The following is a 23,976-nucleotide window of genomic DNA, read 5'->3' on the forward strand; positions in this document are numbered from 1 at the left end:
GCTCGGGAAGATAATAATTCAATAATATGTGTGTGTGTCTTACCTTGTTAGTTCAGGAAACTGAATTTTCAAACACGGAAATTTTGCCGCGAAAAGACTATTCTGCTACCTGAATGCGAGCATTAGCAAGCCTATCACCATGAAGTTGATTGGAAATGATCATAGCGAGAATAAGAATGACTGTCAGATGGTAGTGCATGTTTGTTCAATGGCTCATGAAGTTGTCGCCGGAACAGAAATTTTTGGTTTGATTTCCTCATGCAAGTGGTGAATGATAGAGGGGATGCTGAGGACTTACATAGGGAATGTCAGTAAGCATGGATAAACCAGCTTCGAATCCCGTCACATTTCCAGGAGAGCGCTGGTGGTAATAATATTGGACAGCAGAGCAATATCCTCAGTGTGGGAGAAAGAAGAGAAGTTCTCGAGCGGCAGCTGGAAAAAAGGCAGCGATTCCGTTAGCTCCAAAGCAACCAAACAGTGCAAACATCCCTCCAAAATTGTAGATTTCCGTTTCTGGGACGTCCAGGTGGACGGCATTGACAGCTACGACGAAGCTTCATCTGCTGTCCGATCACTTTCTTACTACTTCAGCGCTGTGATATGATAGCAAGTCATGTGTAATGACTGACAGAAGAAGGATCAATGGGCCGCCCGGCGGCACGAGGCCGCCAGTCTTTGCGTCGCTTTTGAAGTCCGCGACAGGCGCTGCGACAGAGAGGCCGACGCGGACGAGACAGCCTACTGAACTCAGAAAGATTTGTATGATCCCTAAGTATAGGGTTTGATTTGACAACTGAGACTGACATCTCCCCTCTCGTGTGTAGTCCTAAAGACGGGCCTCATTCCCTCTGCGACAGGCTCCGCATATCTTGAAATCCAACCTTCCAACTCCACCACCAACTCGACTTCCAAGTCTCTTGTTCCGCCCTCCTCTGCTCTCAAACTCACATGTACTGTTCATGGACCTAAGCCTCTACCACGGTCAGCGGCTTTCTCCCCGAATCTTGTGCTTACGACGCACGTGAAATACGCACCTTTCGCTGCTCGCAGACGAAAGGGTCATATCCGCGATGCCAGCGAACGCGATCTCGGGGTGCACCTCGAAACTGCAATTCGCGGTGCGATCATAGCTGAGCGCTGGCCGAAGAGTGGGCTGGACGTTACGATCACAGTGTTGGAGGCAGAAGATGACCGATGGTGGGGCGATACTCCGGGCTCGCACGACGCCTCGTGGGGAATGATGAACGTTCTTGCTGGTTGTATCACAGCTGCCTCTGCAGCCATCGCAGATGCTAGGATCGACTGTCTAGACTTGGTTTCTGGAGGAGTCGCTGCCCTCGTTGCGGAGCCTGATGCACCGGACGCACCGAAACTACTGCTCGATACCGACCCTGCTGAGCATCAATCCATCATATCCGCTTGTGTTGTCGGCTACTTGCCCTCTCGTGATGAGATCACTGAGCTGTGGCTCAAGGGCGATACCTCTAGGATATCCTTAAGTGCTGATGACAAGCGCTCCGGACACGAGGCCTTAATTGATGGGGCCGTCGATGCGGCTCGTGCAGCCCAAACGGTTCTCGCAGAGGCTGTCAGAGAATCCGCAGAGCATTATGCTCAGATGATGGCCGGATCTACAGGAGCGACGGGTAATAATGGAGATGTTGAAATGAAGGTGTAAAGCCATGTGTTCTCCTTCACAACCTTTCTCTAAAAGTACAAAGCTACAGGTGGATCTCTTTCATGGTTTGGCGTTATGCAGTATTAGAATAAAGATACGATTCATGTCCCCAAGAAGGAACATTTCTCTCATTGTGCCAATAATGGACTATTCGATAATGCATGTACACATGCTCCGCTGTCCAGAAGATATCATCCGACAGAGAGCTAGGCCCGCATATAACGCTTTCCTGCAGAGAGCCCTGAAAGAGACTGCACGCTGAAACTTATGCGGGCCTGAAACACACTCTTGCACCTATTCCTTCGGTTTAAGAGTACTTCTGCGTATCTAGCACTCTTCTGAATTGTTGTTCATGACCCTCATACGGTTGATCTATCCTCTGACAGATACTATTTGAGACAAACACTCCGGAACTTCTCAAATCTTCTTATCCTATTCTCGCTAGCACCACAAGATCACAAGAAGCTCTGAAGGGTAGCCTTACCTGGCATGCCATCCAAAATCCAGCTGGACATCAACCTCCGCTTTCTCTATCTCTGCCTACAAAACTCGGACTACAGATCCGTAAGTAACAACTTCCGCTGAGATAACAGCAGAAACACAAAGCCAAAGTACTCACTTAGCTGCTGGCATTCGCTTCTGCTAGTATATCCTACTGACGGAGGGCTTATTCTTCAGATCGACTTCCGTGCAGTCGGCGAACAGGCCGGCCTCAACGCACCAGCGGCTCGGATGCGATTTTCACGACTGAAGAAGCAGATCGAACAAGGAAGTATGAACGAAGATTTCAAGGCTGCGTCACAGAAGAACGCTGCCTCTCGTGCGAAGAAACCCGAGGAGAAAGGAGAAGCCGACGATAACCCTACTCTTGACAGCGGAGCAGAATTTCCGGTGACGAAAGTGAGTACGAGACCAGGAAATGACAAACTCAACTTGAAAGATTCCTTTGATTACGGGATTCCTCCTGAGGCAGATAAAGATGCCAAATACGAAAGCGATGGCAGTCTGTACGAAGCTGAATGCGCCGATATTGAGACGGATGAGGATATCCCGCTCGCTAAGAGGACGAAGACGACACGAAAGCTTGAAAAACAGAAAATAAAGGAACGGCCCGTGACCCAACATGTGGCCCGCGATGAGGACTGTCAGGAACGTGCTCGTACATCTCTCAACCTCAGGGGGGGCCAGGGCGGAGTGAAGATAGAACTCTTGAGTGATGATGAAGACCAAGCACCGAGGCACAAAAAGCATGCCCTGAAAACTCCTGGTACTCATTCTATCTCCGATGGCTCTATGCAGGCCATCTCGAAAGGGCAACAACATACGTCGAATGAAGGTGCGAACGGGTCGCTTGAAATCGGGCGGCGAAACGAGATGGTTAGGAGCACGTCTGCAACAATGTCAAGGACACCTTATATTACACAGGCAGGCGTACCTCACCATCGACAACACAGTGATGGATACACTGCCCATCCTTTTTCTCGTCCGTTCCCGAGTAGTTTCCGCCTCCAGCGAACAAACAACGAACCCCGGGGCCCGGCCACCACCTATAGTTTTGGCCCAGAAGCTATTGAGAATGACCGCATCGATCCAATAATAAGACCGCCGTTTTTTAGAAGCCGCCGTGCAACGCCAGGTATCGGTCATAGAGGACAGCGTCCCATATCACAGAGAGGCATGGCAGACCATGCAGAGACTATGCAGGAAGTTCAGGCTCAATCAGAGCCTGCGGAAATCGGTCGCGAAGAGACAACTGCAGATCAGACTGCTGCTGGATGCAACACGTCTGAGACAGACCAATTGGCAACTAGAGCTTCTACCGAATCTCAGGAACCAAGTCAGAAAACCCGACCTCAGATGCCGCAAACCGTCATCGACCTTGAAGGTGATCTGGAGTAATATCTAGCAACTTCTGGATCTGTCTATTGTGCTTACCCTGTGTCTTTCATTTCATTAATAACCGGGTGTCTGATGTGAACATCAGTATGTGTAGTAAATGATAGAGTCATAGACGATTCGAGAGTAACTCCAGTGACTCCGTTAACTCCGTTGGTTAATTGATATGATGCCCCTCCATAGTAATGTATAGCACACGATGGAAAGGTCACCGGGTTGAACTAGCGTCAGATATACACCGGCTTCACCGATAACCTTCTGACATATAAGGCTGTGAATTAGCGATAGGCTATGACGACGTAGGACAAATTTGACAGCAGTTTAGTTTATCCTGTAAAAGAGGATAGATTATATTGTGCATCTTGTGGAATTTGAAGACGTGCTTGAATTATAGCAGACTAATTACCGCAGGTGGACGACTGGTGAGTAGTCGGTGGTGGGATACTACAGTACCTAGTCTATCCCGGTTCCGCTTCGCATTTGTGTGTCGGAGCCGGAACCGGGATTCGTGGGAGTGGTATATAGTAACGTGTCCACGAATCCAACTCGATGATTGGAAAGACAACTTCTCACACACAGATACTGTTCTATCCTAGAAATTTCACTTAAGTAAGGCTGCTATCCCACGTTTTGCACCTCTTGACTCATTCTGCTGCGTTGCTCTGGGTTCTGACTTACTGCACAGTTCTCTCCCGTCGAACTCAAACCACCAAGCCGTAAACACAATGGCATCTGCGCATAAGGGAAAGGTCTTGCTGGTGCTTGACCTCCAGCAAGGCATCATTTCCCGCTTCCCGAGTTCATCTGGATTTCTCGCCCAGACGGCAAAGACCATCGACGCAGCACGCGAAAAGTCGATTCCAGTCATCTACGTAACAGTCAATTTCCGCCCCGGCTACCCGGAGGTCTCTTCGAGCAATAAAATGTTCGCAGGAGTTCTTGCGTCTGCCGGAGATGCATTCGTGGAAGGAAAGCCTGCTGTGCAGATTCCATCTGAAATTGCGCCCACAGAGAAAGATATCCTCGTGTCAAAGCGCCGTGTTTCAGCATTCTCTGGAAGCGATCTAGATGTCGTCCTCCGCGGTCTTGGTGCCGATACCCTTATCATTACAGGGATCGCGACCAGCGGTGCTGTTCTCTCAACTGTGAGACATGCCGCTGATCAGGACTTCTCGATAACCGTTCTGGATGACCTATGTTTGGATGGGGATGAGGAAGTCCATCGGGTACTTGTCGAAAAGGTGTTCCCGAAACAGGGAGAGGTTATGTCTTCGGAGTCGTGGATCAAGAGTCTGTAGTTAGAGATCATATTTGGTCCTATATTATGATCTCTGACACGGAACTGTGATTTCGTTCGCCGCCTTGCAAACTCTGTTGACGGTAACGAGTGGTTTTCCTTAACATCTGACATGACATGACGTCTTTCGTTAATATTCTCATTGGCAGTTGTGGATCAGATCTGGTTGCGACTTGAATATGGCCGGTATAGGATGAAAATCAGTCCGGGGTTTCTGTTCAACGATTTCCAGTGTGAGAACTACCTAGATGCACAACCTGTCAAGTCAGCCGCCGTATTCCTTTAGCTAGCCTGGGATTCCGTACAATTATACAATGCACTATGAAATCCCCCGACATCACCGAGCTTGCTCCTGAGTTGATGTTGCGCTGCGGTGAAGATCTCCTCACTTTGATCAAGCTATATCTATAAATCAGATAGGCATCGATAGCTCCTCATCTTCGGCCCATGGGCGAAGGGGATCAGTCAGACCTGTAGATCAGGGAGAAGTGTGTGGCACTGTGGCTTGACATATTTCCTACAGAATAATAGTTTCGGTTCTAGAACCCCTGAAACATCATCTGTAGTTTCACCGGCCTTGTTAGTTGTAGCCCAAGTCCCGACACATGGGTAATCATAGTACATATTAATTAGCTAGCGTCCACTGTGAAGGTCCCCGACAGCCACAAACGATAAGAGTATATACTATAGCCACTGGGCGCTTCATGGCCGCTAGGATCTGATCTAGAGTCTTCAACATCGCGCTTTGACGTCTGTGAACCCCCTCGTTAGTTGCAGATACTGGTGAGATCAAGGCTGTAGTGAATTGGTTCCCATGCGAGTTAGCAGTGCTACTTGATTAAGCTGTCTGAGTTCTCGGTGTCTAGATCTATGACACAATCACATGCGGGATGTTGGCTATCGTATTTCGTAGTCTGTCGTATATTGACAACTTAGCAGGTATTATTTTCATGCATCTCAATGGACTTGAAGTGCCTAGATTGATCGCCGATTGAAGATCAATTACGATTTCGGAGCACTAACCATAAATTAACTAGCACCATTTATCGATGAAAAACTCGTTGAACTAATAATAATGGATGAGGATAATATATTTGGCGCGTAAAATTAGGTCTAATGGCCCGGTTTGCATGAGTCTCCATCTTCGAAGGTTTTCTCAGTCAAATCGAGGGGTACCTGCGCAGTAATCCCCGGCTTAGGGTTGGCCTTGGAGACCTGGAACTGGACCTCTGAGAAGAAATGATCGAACCTCCGAGGTCTGCGCGATGGAGAGAGGGCCAACGAGCTTCACGATGATGAAGTCGACAATCAAAGAGTATTATTTAGTTACGACTTACCTACTTACTCCGTAATCAGATCCGATGGACATGTCACGTGATAGACCGGGCGTTAACACCTTCCATTCCAGGCCTTCATGAGATGGCCCCCAACGACTCCTCAACTTCTGAGAATAACCGAAGAACTGAACCGCGTTTTTCTAGCGCAGGACTCTTGTGCAACGTCCGTGTTGCCCGCGGCCGAGGTCCGGCAACCATCCAGGTAGTTGGCTTAGGCCCCTGAGCCCTGGCATCGACTTGTTTCTCAAGGCTAACAGTGACTAACGCTGGCAGTGCAACCTAACGAGGCTTAGCCAGGTACAGACTCAACGCTCAGGACTCCGGGCTGAGCGCACTAACCGTTCCTAAATTTGATCAATTTCTTGCTTGACGATCGACGCGTGGCCGAAGCCAATGATGATCCTCCGGGATGTCCTTCAGCTCACGAACCGATGCCTCGTGCGTCGGGGACCATCGTGCACCCGGCGTATCCCGTCGACTGAGTAGTAAGTATTACGGAGTAGTAGAGGCCAGACGATGTGACGACTTTCCTTATTTGTGCTCATGGCCTTCTACTTACCCTGTATCTAGCGGAGGCACTGTCAGTTGTGGAACGTCCGAGGAATTATTATTATTGTTATTGATTATTCGAACCCAAGATGCCGACCAAAAATCGATATGAAGCTAATTGACCCAGGGAAATTATAGCTTCTACAGACGGGACAGGCCCCGCTATCAACGTCCCGGTCTCCAGACCGTTGCTGGCAGTTGAACCGCAAGATTCGTTCATCCCGTCAAATGATCGTTCTCTATTGGCATCAGTTCCACGGGCCAGCCCCATCACACCCATAGCTTTGGGTATCGATGTGATCGGCCCCGTCTTCCCCTGGTCGAGTGCACGGGACTTGATCTGAGATGAAGACGCAGCTTTTGCTTCCTTCCGCTTGTGAAACACCATCATTCTGCTGTATATCACTGTCACTCCTTATTCCCTTCAACGATTCCAAGCATACTATGAAGCAGAGCTCTGCTCCCTTATCTACCCTCGTCTTATTCAAGTCCATCGTTTTCTGAGTTTTGACTTAGCCACTGCTTCTCTAGCATAGACACGGTCCTTACACCACTAGAATTATTCACCACGTCATATATCCGGAATTCACGGCCTTAACGTCCCTGTTGATTCTTTGAGGGCCCCTGGAGAAACTGACATCTTCCATGGGATATTGTTATCTGAAAAATCATTGACCGTGGAACTTTGAGTCGTTGCTATCATTGTGGGACAAGGTCTTTCAAGATGGTGGGCTTAAGGAAGTTTTTCAACCCGGAAAAAGGTGTGTCTCTACGACGTCCTCGTACGAGACACCACGAAGACTCGACAGCAGACCTGGGCCACTTGAACCGTGTCGAAAGCTATGCGCAGTCAGCTGTTCTTTCACCAATGAGTCCCGGCTTTCCTCCTGAGCTTAGATCACCTCGGTTGGACATGAGCCATCACTTTGCTGGTATTGAGAAACAGTTTGAAGAGCTGCATGAGCAATTTCAGGCGCGGCCTATGTCTGCAATCTCTCATTGTCCATCCGATACTCGCAGCGCCTTCACAGTCAGGACCACACGTCATGTCGATCTTGTAGAAGCAGTGTCCTCTCATAGTCACCAGATGAACGGCACGTCGCTGACGGATCCATACAACGAAAATGTCGCCGACCGAAACATTTTACAGCCAGGGAAAAAGAAACAGAAACGATCTCGGTATGCCCGGTTTATATCCGCTCTATACCATGAAGACGTGGCAGATCGGAACATAGCGAGCAGGGGAAGCAGTGTCTCGAACTCGGGATCGCGCAAAAGCGGCAACTCCTCGGAGACACGGCCAACAACAAGAGCAGGGTTCCTTGGCAGAGGCCGAGTCTCCCACATACCGACAGTTCTTCGAAGAGAGAATAGCAGTGTGTTGGTTACTTCTCCGCAAGTGGATCTACTGCAGAACTCTGGTTCTTTCAGTGAGAATCCCGGCAATCAGGAAAAAGGACCTATACAAACTTCTACAGAAAGTCTACGATCACAGAAATCCGCGCCGAATCTGTTAGCAAAAGCGCAGAATTCCCCACGCAATGATGCTGGACCCGGAAAGTCAACCCTTCTGGAAGTGCCCGAAGCTTTCAAATATGGCAGGAAGATGTCGAGTGTCCCCCTCCCGGATAGTCCGACCTTACCAGATCTCTGCTGCCAAAGGCCAGCAACTTCATGCGTGTCAATTGATCCAGTTTATTCAAACGAAAAACATAACTCAGAAAACACGGAGCGAGTCGAGGATTCTCGAGCAACATCTAAAAAGAATGTACGGGATCTTCGGATCAACACACAGTTAGCTTCAACCAGGAATCCTATGAAGATCGAACATCGGGCTATACAACCACCAACACCACACCAGGACTTGGGTGTCCCAAGTCCCAGCATCGCGCAAATTGTGAATAGTCCGCTTCCAGCCGCCACGCCTTCGTCTATCTCGTCACCGCTGCCGTCCACGTATAATGCAGAGGAAATCATGGATATGTTCAAGCAAGCCTATGTGTCGACGCATGTCAAATCACCTGTTCCTACCTTTGAGACCCTCCAAGATGCCATCGTTCGGGAGATCAACTCGCATGAGGCTTTCCGCCGTGTGCCAGTCCCTGATATCATGGCCCCCCCGTTCACGCCACCTCTGACTGAGGATGAATTCCTCACTGATAGCGAGCTCCAAACCCCAGTGGCGTCACAGAGATACCCTCTCGAGAGGGAAAACCAGTTCACGAAGCTTATCCGTAAAACATCCCAAGGACGGAAGAGGAGAAGCAAAAGCATATCATCGCTTATACCATCAAAGGCATACGATAAGCTCGTTAAGCGCCCTGAAACGAGTGGCCGGGGACGGAGGCACACGTTTGCTGAGAGACCTTCCGCTGGTCTTGCTGCTACTATGTATCCCGACCAGCACTTTCATGGGGAAGCCCAGAGAGGATCTGTCCCGTACGGAAACCTTCACCGTGGTGCGTCCGACTCGCAGGTCCCTCTGAGATCGATCCCGAAGGTGAACTTAGACTCAGAGGTTAAAAATGCCTTCCGCCCAAGTTCTTCAGCAACATCTGGCTCTCGCAACAGAGCGGACATGCTTCAATCAAGACCATCTGCCATTCGTCGTATGTGCGCACAGGCGTCACCTCCAGAAGACGATAATGACAAAACATTTTACGTCGACGATGATCCAGACGATATCATCGAGCTTCCGCATGTTGACGTCCGTCCCATACAGATCAAGAGCGTTGATGACAATGACGTGGCGTACTTTTTCAACGCAGTACAACCAATAGATCTTGATGAACCGACAAGCAAACGATGTTCAACTCCTCAGAGGGCTTTTCAAAAGCAGTATATCTCTTCGGCTTTCTCTCACAGCAGGAAGCACATTCCTCTTCGGAGAAGTAGTCTGAACAACGGCAGTCCAGACTCGCAACGAGCAGTGCGGTGAACGCGCATCCGGCCAAATGAATTACATTTGTCGCTATTAAAATGTTGCATACTCCTGAGTAGCAACAATCCTCCTTCGTTTTATTTTATTCCATTTTTCATATTTTACACTACGTACTTGGGACATGGTTTCATCTTTTTTTCAAGCCAGCTGACGGTTATATATGGCGCCATTGGTTGGTTACAGTTTCTAGATTCTTCGGGGCGCACCCATGCTGCATTTCTTTTTTTTTCTTTTGTGTTCTGCACTTATACCACACCTTAGCCTGGTCTTTTCTTTTTGTTCGGATGGAAAATTGGGTTCTAACTTGCGCGGAGGGCCAAGTCATTGCATTGGATTACGGTTATACGGTTTTGGTCATAGAAGGGATAAAAGGGATATTCATACTACATAGTTTCTCTTACCTCTCCCATAACACTTCCGGTATATCTACTGTTCGTTTATTATTCCGGCTCCAATGCAAACAGAATTATACACGAGGCTTAAGTTTTCGACCGTTTGTACGGGCAAAGTAAGATGTCAAGATGTTGTAAGGGATGCTTAGCTGCTCGAAAAGCGCCTCGCTAATTGAAATCATTCGAGCCACTGATATATATAACGCTTTACTGCTGATATCTTCACGCCAGGTGCCGTCCTTGATCCGATATTGCAATTCAATCATAATGAAGGCGACCGTTCATCTACACTGTCACGTGATGAACGTAATAGGAGGTCTCGCTTCACCTTCCTTGGTCCGCTTTGTCTCGGTCCGGTTACCCCAGCTTTCCTGCTGCATCTAACGAAGAGAGAAGAGTCATCTTCCTCTCTTCGAAACTAACAATGCCAGTCGGTTGAAGAGTTGTGGGACCGGAAGACTTTCCAGGATAAGGGGGTTTCTAATTTAATCAGGAATCGGAAAATGTCTCTGCATAATTCCCTGGAATATAAATGCGGGGTGTGCCCTTCGTCTCTGAGGACGCTCAATTCTACACAGATCAGCTTCCCGAAGAAGAAAAAAAGAACCTGAAGTTGAAGGTTTAAGGCTTCTGATCAAGGACCCTCTCTGTAGATTTCTCATTCTTTATCATGGCGTTTTCTCAACGGTTGTTGAACAAAGTCGCAATTGTGACGGGTGCTTCCTCCGGTCTAGGTCGAGCTATCGCACTTGCATATGCTCACGAAGGCGCTCATTTGGTCTGCGGCGATCTCCAAGCTACCACTCGCTCGGTTATTGCAGATGAGTTGCATATAAACACTGATGAACTCATCAGACAGAACGGTGGTAAAGCAATCTTCATCCAGACGGATGTGGGCAATGCCGCGTCCGTGGAAGCTCTTGTCAAAACTGCAGTGGATGAGTATGGAAGACTAGATGTGTAAGGACTACCTAATATCTGTTGGACGATTCACTTGGTTTTGTGTCTTTACGCGATCTTTGAAGGATCAATAAGAACTAATCAGACTATGCTCCGCAGTATCGTCAACAATGCCGGCATTTCGGTCGAAGCTCGCGATCCGCAACCAATTCATACTACGACCGAAGAGGTGTGGGATTTGACCATGCAAGTTAATGCGAAATCGGTGTTCCTTGGTTGCAAATACGCAATTTCACAGATGCTCAAACAAGATCCACATCCTTCGGGTGATAGAGGCTGGATTATCAATACGTCCTCCATCATGGGTCTTATTGCTGGCCCAAATAACCGTATGTCGACAACAAAGTCGACTTGCTGTGAGAAGATGCTAATATAAATACTTCTAGCGTCATATTGTGCATCTAAAGGTGCTGTGAGCAGTCTTACTAGACAGGTTGCTCTTGACTATGGCAAGGATAGAATCCATTGCAATGCTATCTGTCCTGGGTGTAAGAGCTCACCTGTCACCACATTCTTGTTCAGAACCTAGAATTGTAATTGCTAACCTCATTGCAGACATACAAACTGCGATTATGGCTGAGACCACAACGAATCTGACACCCCTTGACGATCTCAAACGAAGGCATCCATTCGGTGGACCGGGCAAGCCAGAAGACGTGGCCAAGTTTGCCGTCGTTCTCGCTAGCGATGATGCAGCATGGGTATCTGGAGCAAACATGTACATCGATGGAGCCTATACTGCTCGATGATTGAGTCATCTCAATTGTGGATATTGAATATCCACGACCGCACATAACACTGACAGTCCATACAAGAATATAGAGACATATCTAACGAAGAATTGCCATGGCGCATTCGACGCAAAGTATCCATATAGGCTTTAGGTAGCTTCCGCAATATAAATCAGAAAGAGGGTTGGCAAAGGAACGTATTTTGCCACGCCTAGCCGCACAAGTCTAGCCACATTATGCGTATTATCAGGAACTCCATTCTCGTTGGTTGGCATTCTCAATGTGAACATTGCCCGATGTGCAGTAGTAAGTGATAGGCAGATCTGTAGGGCACCGAACAAATGGTCCTGCTAGTATGCCATCATATATTCTTTCACTATGATTTGGACCTCCCTGGTAGGGAATAAGGGTTGAATCCGCTAGCTTCCCACATGAGCTGCAGTCGACTCAACAAGTAACGAGTTCAATTATTGACACTTTATAATGGCATATATACCAAAGAACATGTGCATTGTTAATGGAACATGTAACCCAGGATAAATATACTATTAGTATTCCGTGAAAGGATCCTGGTGACACGAGATTGTGGGATAGTACTGCTGTGATGGACCGAGCGGGAGAGTTTGCAGGCGAATATCGGAGAGATATGCGCAGGACCACTGTCCATGATAGCAGCTCGCAGGCACGGGGCCTGAATGCAAAAGATACTCCAGCTCAAGGCTTTGTTCTGTATGGGGGACCAGCTGCTATGAGGGCCTGTAGCCCGTCTGATGTAGGCTGTGAAGTGTGATTAGATGAGATGATTAGCATATCTTCTTGCTTGGGTCCATAATTGAGATATAAACCCAACAGAATTCTAGGGTATTGTGTCTTTGCTCCTTAATGTCAAATATCTATTGGAAGGTGGGGTTGTCGCATGAGACTGGAAGTGGCTGTAAAGGCGCATAGTCAACGAAACTCAACACCTATATCCTACCACTACAAGTGCGCCATAAATAATACCCCCATTAAGATATCATAGCTGTATAGGAGCATTTTAACGTATTGATGTTTCCAGATGTGCCATCCCCTCAGTTCAAGTGGGATGTCGACCATCTGGAATGTTCACCGCCTTGGAGCGGCAGAACTTTTAGCGCGACACGCTTTCTTTGGGCCTCGAAAAGCATCGCTCGGCAGCAGGCAGTCGGAGCTTTGAAGACAGATCACAGCATCATTTCTGTCTGTTTTGCAAGCATGTCTGGTATTTTTGAGCAGCCGCGAAATGCGGGCACTCTCTGTATGGCCGCCTCTCCCTTATTCGTGTCTTGAGACCAGCACTGACAGCTCGCACAGTCTTGGGTGGGCAGAAAATCAGCGGAGCAGATGTCCGGGATCAGAATGGTATGTCGAATCTAGTGCGGAAATTGCTTGTTCATACGTGCTGACCCATGTTTAGTTCTTGCGACGCAAGCCATCGCCAATGTCGTCAAGAGCTCCTTCGGCCCTTCCGGTCTGGATAAGATGATGGTGGATGATATCGGTGTACGAAGCATCCGTGCCCCTCACTCCTGACTTTTACACTGACAAATCTTCAGGATGTCACGGTCACGAACGATGGAGCTACTATTCTGAGTCTTCTGGATATCGAACACCCTGCTGGAAAGATCTTGGTGGATCTGGCACAGCAGCAGGACAAGGAGGTCTGGATCATATAATCCCTCATTATTTCGATGCAGTTCATACTGATGCTAGCTAGGTTGGAGATGGTACCACTTCTGTCGTCCTGATTGCCTCCGAGCTCCTAAAACGAGCAAACGAGCTTATGAAGAACCGTATTCATCCCACTACCATCATCACTGGTTACAGACTAGCTCTCCGAGAAGCTGTCAAGTACATGAACGAGAACATCAGCACGAAGGTCGAGAGCTTGGGCAAGGAGAGTCTTATCAGCATCGCTAAGACATCAATGTCTAGTAAGATCATCGGCGCTGATGCAGACTTCTTCGCCAACATGGTTGTGGATGCGATGTTGCTGGTCAAGTCAACCAACCAGAAAAACGAGGTTAAGTACCCCGTGAAGGCTGTGAATCTTCTCAAGGCGCACGGAAAGAGTTCCACGGAGTCCATTCTCGTTAATGGTTATGCCTTGAACTGCACGGTCGCCTCGCAGGCTATGAAGACCCGGATAACTGATGCCAAGATCGCCTGTCTGGACATGAACCTACAGAAGGAGAGGATGAAGTTGGGCGTCCAGATCACTGTCGATGACCCTCAGCAACTCGAGAAGATCCGTGAACGAGAGTCTGGTATCGTCCTGGAGAGAGTAGAGATGATTCTCAAGTCTGGAGCGAATGTCATCCTCACCACGAAGGGTATCGACGACATGGTTCTGAAGCTCTTTGTTGAAAGAGGCGCGATGGCCGTACGAAGATGCAAGAAGGAGGACCTAAGACGGATAGCAAAGGCCACCGGGGCTACCCTTGTCAGCACTCTCTCAGATCTGAACGGCGATGAGAAGTTCGAGACGTCATACTTGGGACATGCGGAAGAAGTTGTCCAGGAGCGGATATCGGACGATGAGTGCATCCTTGTCAAGGGAACCAAGGTTCACACCTCTGCTTCGATCATTCTTCGAGGACCCAACGACTTCCAGCTGGACGAGATGGAGCGCTCCGTGCACGACTCTCTCTGCGCTGTGAAGAGGACACTCGAGAGTGGTAGCATTGTCCCCGGTGGTGGTGCTGTCGAGACTGCTCTTCATGTCTACCTGGAGGAATTCGCTGTCACAGTGGTAAGTATATTCGCTTCTATCTGACTCGTCTATTGCAAACCGAACTAATACGATCCATGCAGAGCTCCCGTGAGCAACTCGCGATTGGTGAATTCGCTCAATCTCTCCTTATCATCCCCAAGACTCTCACTGTCAACGCTGCCAAGGACTCATCCGAACTTGTCGCCCAGCTGCGTGTACGCCACGCGCTTTCCCAGAGCCTCCAGGAAGGAAATGCCAACGAGGACGAGAAGGCTATTGCTAAGAAGAAGACGTACAAGAACTACGGTCTCGACCTCGCGAAGGGCCGTGTGCACGATAGTATCAAGGCTGGTGTGCTCGAGCCTAGCATGAGCAAGATCAAGCAGCTGAAGAGTGCCGTCGAAGCCTGTATTGCTATCATGCGTATCGATACCATGATCAAGCTGGACCCCGAACAGCCGGCAGAGGATGATGGACATGGACACTAGACGAGGCATAATTCAAAACAACCCCCTGACTTCATATACTGTTCTTTAACGATACGAAGTTTTTCTTTCTTTCCTGCCCAATGGCGAAATGTCCTGGGGGAAAATAAGCAAAAGGAAAGGCGAGCTGAATAAACAAAAAGTAATAAACAACATCTGATGACCATCTAAACCGCATCGTATTATGCTATGGAAGACTCGGATTCGATCTCTTTCGACGTAGCTAGTAGGCATTGTAGGCTTGTATTATTGAGGTACCGCCAAAATAATTAGCACTTTCTCTAGACCAGAAAATGATCGTAAGAAATGGAAAGTCGTCTTAACGATCCAATATTGCTCGCTATGCTATGGAAGATATCGAAAAAGACGAGTAAAATGACATGTAACATTTCCCATTAGACAGGGAATTTTCTTCCAGACGCCACGCTCAATAACAGACAAATCCCGACGCCTTGCAATGCATAATTCGCCCTCAAAACATTAAAAGATGATGTGTCTAGGAAGCAGAGCGAGAATAAAGAAAAGGAACAGAGTATGAAAATTATTCCTCCTCGTCGTCATACGAGTCTTTCGAGTCGGCCCATCCACAGTTCCAGCGTCTACCTTCGGTTTCGCCGCCTGTGCGGAGGTCTCTTGCATCAGGACCTTCGCGCCAGCACCTGGCGGAGTAGTCATCGCTGACTGTTATCAACTCGCCGTCGGTCGTCCAGGATACGGCGGAAACCTCCTTTTTGTGGCCTTCAATGAGGGCAGTGCCGTTCTGATAGATAGGGATGGTATCTTCTAATCTTCCAAATAGGCCAGCTCCAGAATTAGTGCGGCGCAGACCAGCACGAGCCAGACAAGAGCGTGTTGCTGGCAGAGGTATATCACTTATATCGGTAACTGGTTTCTGGGCCATCTGGTGAAAGCGCTCGTCGGTAGGAAAGAGAACAGCGCAATGGTCACTACTGCCAACAGCGAGTAGCTCTCCCTTATCATCTGCGGCCTTGCGAATGGCCGTCTTGACATAGAAGGAAGCCACCTGAAGTCGTGGATGACGGAATCCATACAGAGGACCAAGGCCCTCCTTGTCAGGCCCCCCGGAACGTCGAGGGCGCGTGTTGTTCAAGGCTAGTTCTGGAGCATGGCCTAGGATCAAATGTGCTGTCGAGTAAGCATACACCGTACCATCCTTGCACAATGTATACAACCTGGATCCGTCACCGCCAAATGTCATCGAAGTAAGGCCGAAGCGCCTATACTTGACATGGCTATCTGGCTCTCGGGTGGTTGACAGCGGGACAGGCCGGCCGCGACGGATATTGTAAGCCGTGCGAAGATCCCATAGTCTCACACAAGCATTGGCTTCGGACGCCGTGACAAAAAGGTTTTCCCGACCCGGGGGGAGAAAAGCAAGAGAGGTGACCGAAATGTCCTGACGACCAATTTGAGACTCTGCTCGTTCAGTTCCTGAAGGTCGAGGTGGCATCCATGCATGAGCTCCATGGATGCTATTCAGGACCTGAGGGTACTTCATTTTGGGCGATAGTGCGGCATGCGCATCTTCAATATCGGAATCAAGTGAGCACCGCGCCTGTAACGATGGTCTCTCGAAACCTTTGCACCTCAGATCCCAAATATTCACGTCACCGTCGCGACTGCAGGTTGCAATGACATTTCCGTTAGAGGCTGGCTGGAATTGAACTCGTTTAACGGAAGAAACGTGATTCGAAAGACAGTAGACGGGTTTCTGAGTTGCCATATCAATGACGAGCGTCGTTTGATCTCCGGAGGCGGTAGCCAATAGTTTGTCATCGGCGGAAAATTCCAAATCCATTATCGCGTTTCCATGAGGACGAAATGTGAGATAGGCTTTTGAAAAGCCGGTCTTGTCATTTTTTGCGGATTCTAAGAGTCTGATACCTCCCTCCTCATCGCCGACAGCAACGAGCGTATTTGCTATTTGACGGGTCAGCGCATGACAGTATCATAACCAAACGGGGCCACTGACTATTGCAGGAAGCAATGCAAAACGGAAGGGAAAGACGATCTTCTGTATGGCTTACGCAGGAATAGAGGTCGTCCGCCCGAGTGTAGAAATTTGAGGTCTGATCCTGCCATCCTGTTCACCGGTGGTGTTAGTTGCAACGTATGTTGGATAGAGGTTGTGGAATACCAACCTGTGCCATAAGTAGACCGAATTACGGTCCTGTTGGCTCGTGGTGTACCAATGCTGCGCATATACAATTGGCCACTGGTTTGCAATGCAACTGAGCGGCGAATGGGCTTGGCAGGAGCCTTGATTTCTTCAAGGGCATTCGCAAGGCCATATTCCGGCTTCGACTGGGCCTCTCGATCGGGCTCCGGTATATGGATCTCGTCAACAGGCCGCTCCAGGATCACATCTTCGTGGATGCGCGGCGCAATACGGACTTTTCTCAGTGGTGATGATTGCTGTGGCGAGCCTAGGGATGAAATCGAGAACTTTCTCTTCGTGCTGGGTATGCGCGTAAGCTCAGTGGAGGCGTGGTTCGCAGGGCGATTGTCGATGCCTTTCGGGATCCTAGTAAACGCAGGACCTAGGCGGTTGACCACAGGAGAACTGAGCTCCTTCAGAGCTTGCCGGCTAGTCTTGACATTTCCTGTATTGCCCGCCGCATTGAGTAACGAACGAGGCGTAAAGAACCTCCTAAACGATCGGGGGGTGACCGGAGGAGGTCGCTTGGGCTTGCGTCGAGTACCAGCCTCCGACACTATCGAAGGTGGGGACGATGGGATTTCCTGTAAAGAAGGGACATGGACAGGATCAGACCGTGGTATCGCGGAGGGACCAGGCGTGCTGACCATTGTGCTGGCAATGAACGTCAAGAGAAGGCCTGCATGAAGAGTGAATGGAGTAGAGAGAGAGTCTCAGGGCCACGAGGAAGAGAATTGGTCCATAGTGGGGATCCGGAGGGAATGTTCACGTCGCGGAGAACGAGCGAGCGTTGGGCGTGTCGGCGTTTCTTTCGTGACGCGATTTACTGTTCTGGGAAGGCGGTGAGCATGCCGTGGCCAGCTCTGCTTTCACTCCCAAACAGGAAGGCGGTCGCCCTCCCCGCTGGCGCTTTTTTGATTTTTTCCAGCGTCGACACTTTTTTTCCCGCGATATCAAGAGCTGCGCCTGTATTGCGGTCAATTTTTTCCAGCTCTCATCATGGCGCCTATCAAGCGCAAGGGCAATTCTGGCCCGGAAACGGCTGCCCGTCAGCCCCAGAAACGGGCGAGAGTTGGCGATGATGAGCAGAAGAAAGATCAAAAGAAGCAGAATGTCAAAGCTTCAGAGAAGCGGACGGAGGAACAGCCGCCCAAGCCAAAGGCTTCCGAATTGTCCATTCTGCGCGACGATGAGCCAACATTTCCCCGTGGTGGTGCCAGCGTTCTTACGCCCTTAGAACGGAAGCAGATTCAGATCCAAGCCACAAGGGATGTGCTCTTCGAGCAGAAAGGAGGCAAGCCCTCGACCTTCGATGAGGATGATGAAGATGTTGCAATGGAGGATTCTGGTGAAGCTGCAACTGCAACCAAGAAGAAATCTCGGAAGAGCAAGACAAAAAGCAAGAAGTCGGAAACACAAACCGACGATAAGCAGGCCGTCAAGATCGAGTCACTCAGCTTCAAGGTGAGATCTGATTATCTTTCTCCAATCGTCCTTGTTTATGGACTAATTCGTCTAGCGTATTGTACCTGGATCCATGATTCTAGGTCAGGTCTCGAGCGTAAATGCAAACGATATCGGTCTCGCTCTGCCGAACAACCTGACTGGTTATGCCCCTCTGACTGCCATTTCCCGAACGCTAGACCGAAAGATTGAGAACTTGCTCAAGGAAGATGCAAGTGAAGAGGAGGAGGAAGAAGACGATGAAGATACGGTGGACTTGAGAGCATACTTCCGTTTGGGGCAATACCTCCGGGCATATGTCACTTCTGCTGCAAGCGGGGCTGATACTTCTACCAAGAACAAAAAGAAGATCGAGTTGTCTGTTGATCCAAGACAGGCCAATTCCGGTCTTTCAAAGTCCGACCTGGTTGTGAATACGGTGGTCCAAGCTTCAGTCGTGAGCGTGGAAGATCATGGTCTCGTAATGGACCTGGGTATCGAGGGTGCCGACATCAAGGGTTTCATGTCGTCCAAGGAGGTTGACCCTGAAGTCGAATACTCGAGCATCAAAGAGGGCGCTGTCTTTTTGTGCGTTGTGACAGGACACAACGCCAGTGGAAATGTTGTGAAGCTGTCTGGCAATCTTCAAACTGCAGGCTCAATAAAAAAGGCCCACTACCTGAGCTCGGCGCCCACAATAAACTCCTTCCTGCCAGGGACTGCTGCGGAGATCCTTCTTACGGATGTGTCTGAGAACGGAATGATTGGAAAGATCATGGGAGTGCTAGACGCTACAGTCGACCTGGTACATTCCGGTGCGAACTCGGGGAAGGAAGACTTGACAAAGAAATTCCACACAGGTGCCAAGATCAAGGGTCGTCTTCTCTCAACCTTCCCAGCTGCGGAGCCGTTCAAACTGGGCTTCTCCATCCTGGACCATGTCCTCAAGTTCGCTACTACGGGTCGTGGCTCCAGTCCAACGAAGGATGGGCCCGCGATCTCTGCGGTCATCCCCGAAACGAAAGTTGTCAAGGTGGAACCCGGTCTCGGAGTATACGTTGAACTTGGGTCATCCAAGAATCTTGGTTTCGTACACATCTCCAAGCTCTCAGATGGCAAGGTGGAGAGTATATCTGCCGAGCAGGGCCCTTTCAGAGTCGGTTCTACGCACGAAGCGAGAGTTGTTGGTTACAATTCATTGGATAATCTCTATCTCCTTTCTTTCGAAAGAACTGTCATCGACCAGCCGTTCCTCCGTCTTGAAGATGTGACTGTCGGTGCCGTTGTGAAGGGAAAGATCGAGAAGCTGCTTATCGGTCCCACCGGTATCGACGGCTTAATTGTGTCCCTAGCGGACGGTATCAGCGGTCTCGTACCGTCCATGCACTTTGCCGACGCACAGCTGCAGCATCCCGAAAAGAAGTTCCGAGAAGGCATGACGGTTTCCGTGAGGATTCTCTCCGTTAACCTGGAGAGACGTCAGATCAGGTTGACTCTGAAAAAGAGTCTCTTGAACAGCGAGTCAGCGATCTGGAAAGACTACGGTGATATTGTTCCAGGCGCCCAGTCTCCAGGAACCATCGTCAGTATCCAGTCCCATGGTGCCGTCGTGCAGTTCTACGGCTCCGTCCGTGGTTTCCTTCCTGTCTCGGAGATGAGCGAAGCTTATATCAAGGATCCTTCGCAACACTTCAGACAAGGCCAGGTAGTCAACGTTCACGCTCTCAGTGTGGATGCAGCTCTTGGGAAATTGGCTGTCTCTTGCAAGGACCCGACGACGTCCTCTGACAGCTACAGGAAAGCTTTTGAAGATCTCCATCCTGGGCACCTTGTAACGGGTACCGTGTTCGAAAAATCTAACGATGACATGCTTCTGAAGCTGGAGGACTCTGGTCTTATTGCCCGCTTGGAGGCACAGCATCTGGTTGACGGCTCCATCTCAAAACAGAGTTCTGCTCTTTCCAAAGTTAGGGTTGGCCAGAAACTGAACGACTTGCTTGTCTTGGATATACAGAGAGCACACCGTCTGATCAAGGTGACAAGCAAGCCTAGCCTGAAGAAAGCTCTGAAGGAGGGATCCCTACCCGGGAAATTCGAAGACATTCAAGAAGGTGCACAAGTCACCGGTTTCGTCAGAAATATCACTCCAGATGGCGTTTTTGTCGAATTCCTCGGCGGTCTCACCGGACTCATTCCAAAACGCCTTGTGAACGATGAGCGTGTCAACACAGTGGATTTCGGAATGATCAAATCAGAGCCAATCTCTGCTACTGTTCATTCGATTGATCCTGACTTGCGGAGGTTCATATTGAGTATGAAACCTAGCGAAGCTACCCGTGCGGTTCCAAAAGAGCGGAAAGAAAAGGGACCTACTCGTTCTGAGGATGTTACAAACCCTGTTGATGGTGATATCAAGACTGTATCGGACTTCACTGATGGACGGATCACGAAGTGCAAGATCGTTTCTATCAAGGAAACACAGATCAACGTCCAACTAGCAGATAACATCCAAGGACGGATCGATGTCTCTGAGGTTTTCGATAAGTGGGAGGATATCAAGGACCGTAAACGCCCTCTCCGCTTCTTCCGTGTGAAGCAAGAGTTGCCTGTAAAGGTCCTGGGCATTCATGATGCTCGCAGTCACAAGTTCTTGCCTATCAGTCATCGTACTGGCAAGTTCCCAGTCTTTGAGCTCTCTGCGAAAGAGAGCTTCCTGAAGGCCGAAGATGCGACTCCGCTGAGCCTCGACCAGGTCAAGGTTGGGTCTTCTTGGTTGGGTTTCATCAACAATATTGTTGAAGATTGCCTCTGGGTGAATCTGTCGCCTAATGTCCGTGGCAGGCTGCGTGCCATCGATCTCACTGACGATCTGTCTCTCTTGGCCGATATTGAGAAACACTTCCCCGTTGGCTCTGCGCTGAAAGTCAACGTCACTGCCGTCGACCTTGAAAAGGGTCGCCTCGACCTTTCCGCTAAGCAGAATTCGGGTCAGCTAGACTTGGCTAAGTTGTCTGGTAACGTCCTCCCTGGACGCGTCACGAAGGTCTCTGAGAAGCAAGTCATCATGCAACTCAGTGACACTGTTGTTGGTGTCGTTTCCTTGATCGATATGGCAGACGATTATTCCAAGGTCAACACCGCAATGTACAACAAGAACGACGTCCTTCGTGCCTATGTTATTGGAGTAGATGCCAACAAAAAGGTGGCGCTCTCCCTGCGGCCTTCGAAAGTTCTCAGCTCGTCTCTTCCTGTTCAGGATCCGGAGATAACGTCATTGAAGCAGCTCAAGTTGAATGACATTGTTCGCGGTTTCGTACGAAAAGTTGCTGACAATGGGCTGTTTGTGACTCTTGGACATGGTATCACAGCCTACGTTCGCGTATCTGACCTGTCAGATTCCTATCTCAAAGAGTGGAAGGATGAGTTCCAGACAGACCAGCTCGTAAAGGGAAGAGTCATTCTCGTGGACCCGGAAAACAACAGAGTGCATCTGAGTTTGAAGGAGTCTGTTCTTGATCCTAACTATAAGACTCCTATCACCATCCGCGATCTGAAGCCAGGTCAGATTGTGACCGGAAAGGTGCGGAAGGTTGAAGAATTTGGTGCTTTCATCGTTGTAGACGGCTCCGCAAACGTGAGTGGTCTCTGTCACCGCAGCGAGATGGCCGATCGGAAGGTCGAGGATGCCAGAAAACTTTTCGAAGAGGGGGACGTTGTAAAAGCCAAGGTCCTCAAGGTTGATCAAAAGAAGGAAAGGATCTCGTTCGGACTGAAAGCATCTTACTTCGGAGAACAGGAGGACGATGAAGCTAGTGACGACGAAGAAGACAGTGAGGACGGCATCAGCATCGATGGCTCGGGAGGAGTAGATATCGAGATGGATGAAGACGAGAGCGACGAGGATCACGACGTCTCTATGGGTGGTATCGAGCTGGAGGACGCCAGCGAGAGTGATGAGAGTGCAGACGAACAATCACCTGCTATTGAAAAGGACGGCTCTGGACTTGGTGGTTCCGGTGGTTTGGGCGACAGTGGCTTCGATTGGAGTGGCAACCTCGATGGGGAGGATGAGAAGACAGCCCCATCAGACTCCGGCGACGACCAGGCCACGAAGAAAAAGAAGAAGAACCGTAGGCCCGAAATCCAGGTCGACCGCACCGGAGAGCTGGATGCTCGTGGCCCGCAGACTGTGGCTGACTATGAGCGTCTGTTGCTCGGAGATCCTGATTCGTCGCTGTTGTGGCTCCAATATATGGCATACCAGATCGAATTGGGCGAAGTCGAGAAGGCGCGAGAGATCGCAGAGCGTGCCCTACGATCCATCAGCATTGGCCAGGACACTGAGAAACTAAACGTCTGGGTAGCGCTGCTGAACTTGGAGAACACGTACGGCAACGATGACACTCTCGAAGAGGTCTTCAAGCGGGCGTGCCAGTACAATGACAGCCAGGATATCTACGAGCGCATGATCAGTATCTATATCCAGTCCGGAAAGAATGATGTAAGTTCACTTTGTCTTTGACACTTTGCTCCGTCAAGCAGTAACTGACCAAATATCCACATTATAGAAAGCCGATGAACTCTTCCAGACTGCCTTCAAGAAGAAGGTCTTCCAGTCCGCTGTTAACTACCATAACTATGCCAACTTCCTCTTCGACACCATGGCTGCGCCAGAGCGTGGTCGCGCCCTGCTTCCTCGTGCCCTCCAGGCTCTTCCCTCCCACACTCACGTCGATATCACATCCAAGTTTGGCCAGCTCGAATTCCGCTCACCCAACGGAGACGTGGAGCGTGGTCGTACCGTGTTCGAAGGTCTCCTGTCCTCATTCCCGAAGCGTGCTGACATTTGGAACGTCCTTCTGGATTTGGAAATCAAGGCTGGCGATCAAGAGCAGGTGCGAAGATTGTTTGAACGAGTACTCGGAACACGCAGCACCAAGAAAGGAGCTGCTGCTGCTCCAGCCGAAGGAAGCAAGAAACTCAAACCCAAGCAGGCCCGGTTCTTCTTCAAGAAATGGCTCGCCTTTGAGGAGAAGCTGGCCGAGGAACGCGGCAATGAAAAGATGGTTGAGGAGGTCAAGGCCAGAGCTGCGGAGTACGTCAAGTCTCTGCAGCAGGAATAAATCCTTGTACAGTTGTGAATTTGCCGTGTCACGGAAGATACAAAAGTTTCTGGGTCTAGATGCACATGGGTGTTGTGGAGCTGGGATTGAATATATTGTCTTTTTCATAACAGTGTTATATAGACATTTGTCTGATTTAAATGAGATACCATCCATCTACTATCTTGACAGAATTTTCTTTCACTTGTTCTTCGGTGCAATGGCGTAGTTTCTGTACATTAGACGTATCTC

The 23,976-nt window shown here is 49.5% G+C and overlaps 8 protein-coding genes across 8 annotated transcripts; 7 read left to right on the forward strand and 1 right to left on the reverse strand.

Annotated features, from left to right (window-relative positions):
- The first annotated feature begins 487 nt into the window (after positions 1 to 487).
- On the forward strand, positions 488 to 2,121 carry C8Q69DRAFT_310162 (3' exoribonuclease family, domain 1-domain-containing protein). Its single transcript, XM_028627244.1, has 2 exons — positions 488 to 762; positions 828 to 2,121. The coding sequence occupies exons 1-2, from the start codon at positions 624 to 626 to the stop codon at positions 1,679 to 1,681; spliced, it is 993 nt and encodes a 330-aa protein (XP_028483567.1). The 5' UTR covers positions 488 to 623; the 3' UTR covers positions 1,682 to 2,121.
- On the forward strand, positions 1,927 to 3,903 carry C8Q69DRAFT_309949 (hypothetical protein). Its single transcript, XM_028627241.1, has 2 exons — positions 1,927 to 2,245; positions 2,360 to 3,903. The coding sequence occupies exons 1-2, from the start codon at positions 2,171 to 2,173 to the stop codon at positions 3,578 to 3,580; spliced, it is 1,296 nt and encodes a 431-aa protein (XP_028483568.1). The 5' UTR covers positions 1,927 to 2,170; the 3' UTR covers positions 3,581 to 3,903.
- On the forward strand, positions 3,904 to 5,107 carry C8Q69DRAFT_309950 (isochorismatase hydrolase). The gene is made up of 2 exons (XM_028627242.1): positions 3,904 to 4,186; positions 4,263 to 5,107. Exon 2 carries the CDS (start codon positions 4,303 to 4,305, stop codon positions 4,873 to 4,875), a length of 573 nt encoding a protein of 190 aa, XP_028483569.1. The 5' UTR covers positions 3,904 to 4,186; positions 4,263 to 4,302; the 3' UTR covers positions 4,876 to 5,107.
- Positions 5,108 to 7,317: 2,210 nt separating this feature from the next.
- Positions 7,318 to 9,966, forward strand: C8Q69DRAFT_309959 (hypothetical protein). The gene has a single exon (XM_028627243.1). It carries the CDS (start codon positions 7,485 to 7,487, stop codon positions 9,696 to 9,698), a length of 2,214 nt encoding a protein of 737 aa, XP_028483570.1. The 5' UTR covers positions 7,318 to 7,484; the 3' UTR covers positions 9,699 to 9,966.
- Positions 9,967 to 10,620: 654 nt separating this feature from the next.
- C8Q69DRAFT_309909 (putative short-chain dehydrogenase) lies at positions 10,621 to 12,095 on the forward strand. Its single transcript, XM_028627240.1, has 4 exons — positions 10,621 to 11,053; positions 11,153 to 11,382; positions 11,440 to 11,541; positions 11,609 to 12,095. Exons 1-4 carry the CDS (start codon positions 10,764 to 10,766, stop codon positions 11,800 to 11,802), a joined length of 816 nt encoding a protein of 271 aa, XP_028483571.1. The 5' UTR covers positions 10,621 to 10,763; the 3' UTR covers positions 11,803 to 12,095.
- A 922-nt stretch (positions 12,096 to 13,017) lies between these two features.
- On the forward strand, positions 13,018 to 15,003 carry C8Q69DRAFT_508286 (putative t-complex protein 1 alpha subunit; the record flags this gene model as incomplete). Its single annotated transcript, XM_028632957.1, has 6 exons — positions 13,018 to 13,060; positions 13,117 to 13,164; positions 13,220 to 13,305; positions 13,359 to 13,463; positions 13,520 to 14,554; positions 14,617 to 15,003. 6 exons carry the CDS (start codon positions 13,018 to 13,020, stop codon positions 15,001 to 15,003), a joined length of 1,704 nt encoding a protein of 567 aa, XP_028483572.1.
- Positions 15,004 to 15,165: 162 nt separating this feature from the next.
- C8Q69DRAFT_419858 (WD domain protein) lies at positions 15,166 to 17,937 on the reverse strand. Its single transcript, XM_028628380.1, has 3 exons — positions 17,163 to 17,937; positions 16,994 to 17,104; positions 15,166 to 16,941 (listed from the first exon to the last, which is right to left on the reverse strand). The coding sequence occupies exons 1-3, from the start codon at positions 17,827 to 17,829 to the stop codon at positions 15,542 to 15,544; spliced, it is 2,178 nt and encodes a 725-aa protein (XP_028483573.1). The 5' UTR covers positions 17,830 to 17,937; the 3' UTR covers positions 15,166 to 15,541.
- Positions 17,938 to 18,143: 206 nt separating this feature from the next.
- C8Q69DRAFT_434649 (putative rRNA biogenesis protein RRP5) lies at positions 18,144 to 23,975 on the forward strand. The gene is made up of 3 exons (XM_028628537.1): positions 18,144 to 18,643; positions 18,699 to 23,123; positions 23,191 to 23,975. The coding sequence occupies exons 1-3, from the start codon at positions 18,179 to 18,181 to the stop codon at positions 23,743 to 23,745; spliced, it is 5,445 nt and encodes a 1,814-aa protein (XP_028483574.1). The 5' UTR covers positions 18,144 to 18,178; the 3' UTR covers positions 23,746 to 23,975.
- The last annotated feature ends 1 nt before the right edge of the window (position 23,976 follows it).

Source organism: Paecilomyces variotii, assembly GCF_004022145.1.
Source record: "Paecilomyces variotii strain CBS 101075 chromosome Unknown C8Q69scaffold_8, whole genome shotgun sequence".
NCBI lineage: Eukaryota > Fungi > Ascomycota > Eurotiomycetes > Eurotiales > Thermoascaceae > Paecilomyces > Paecilomyces variotii.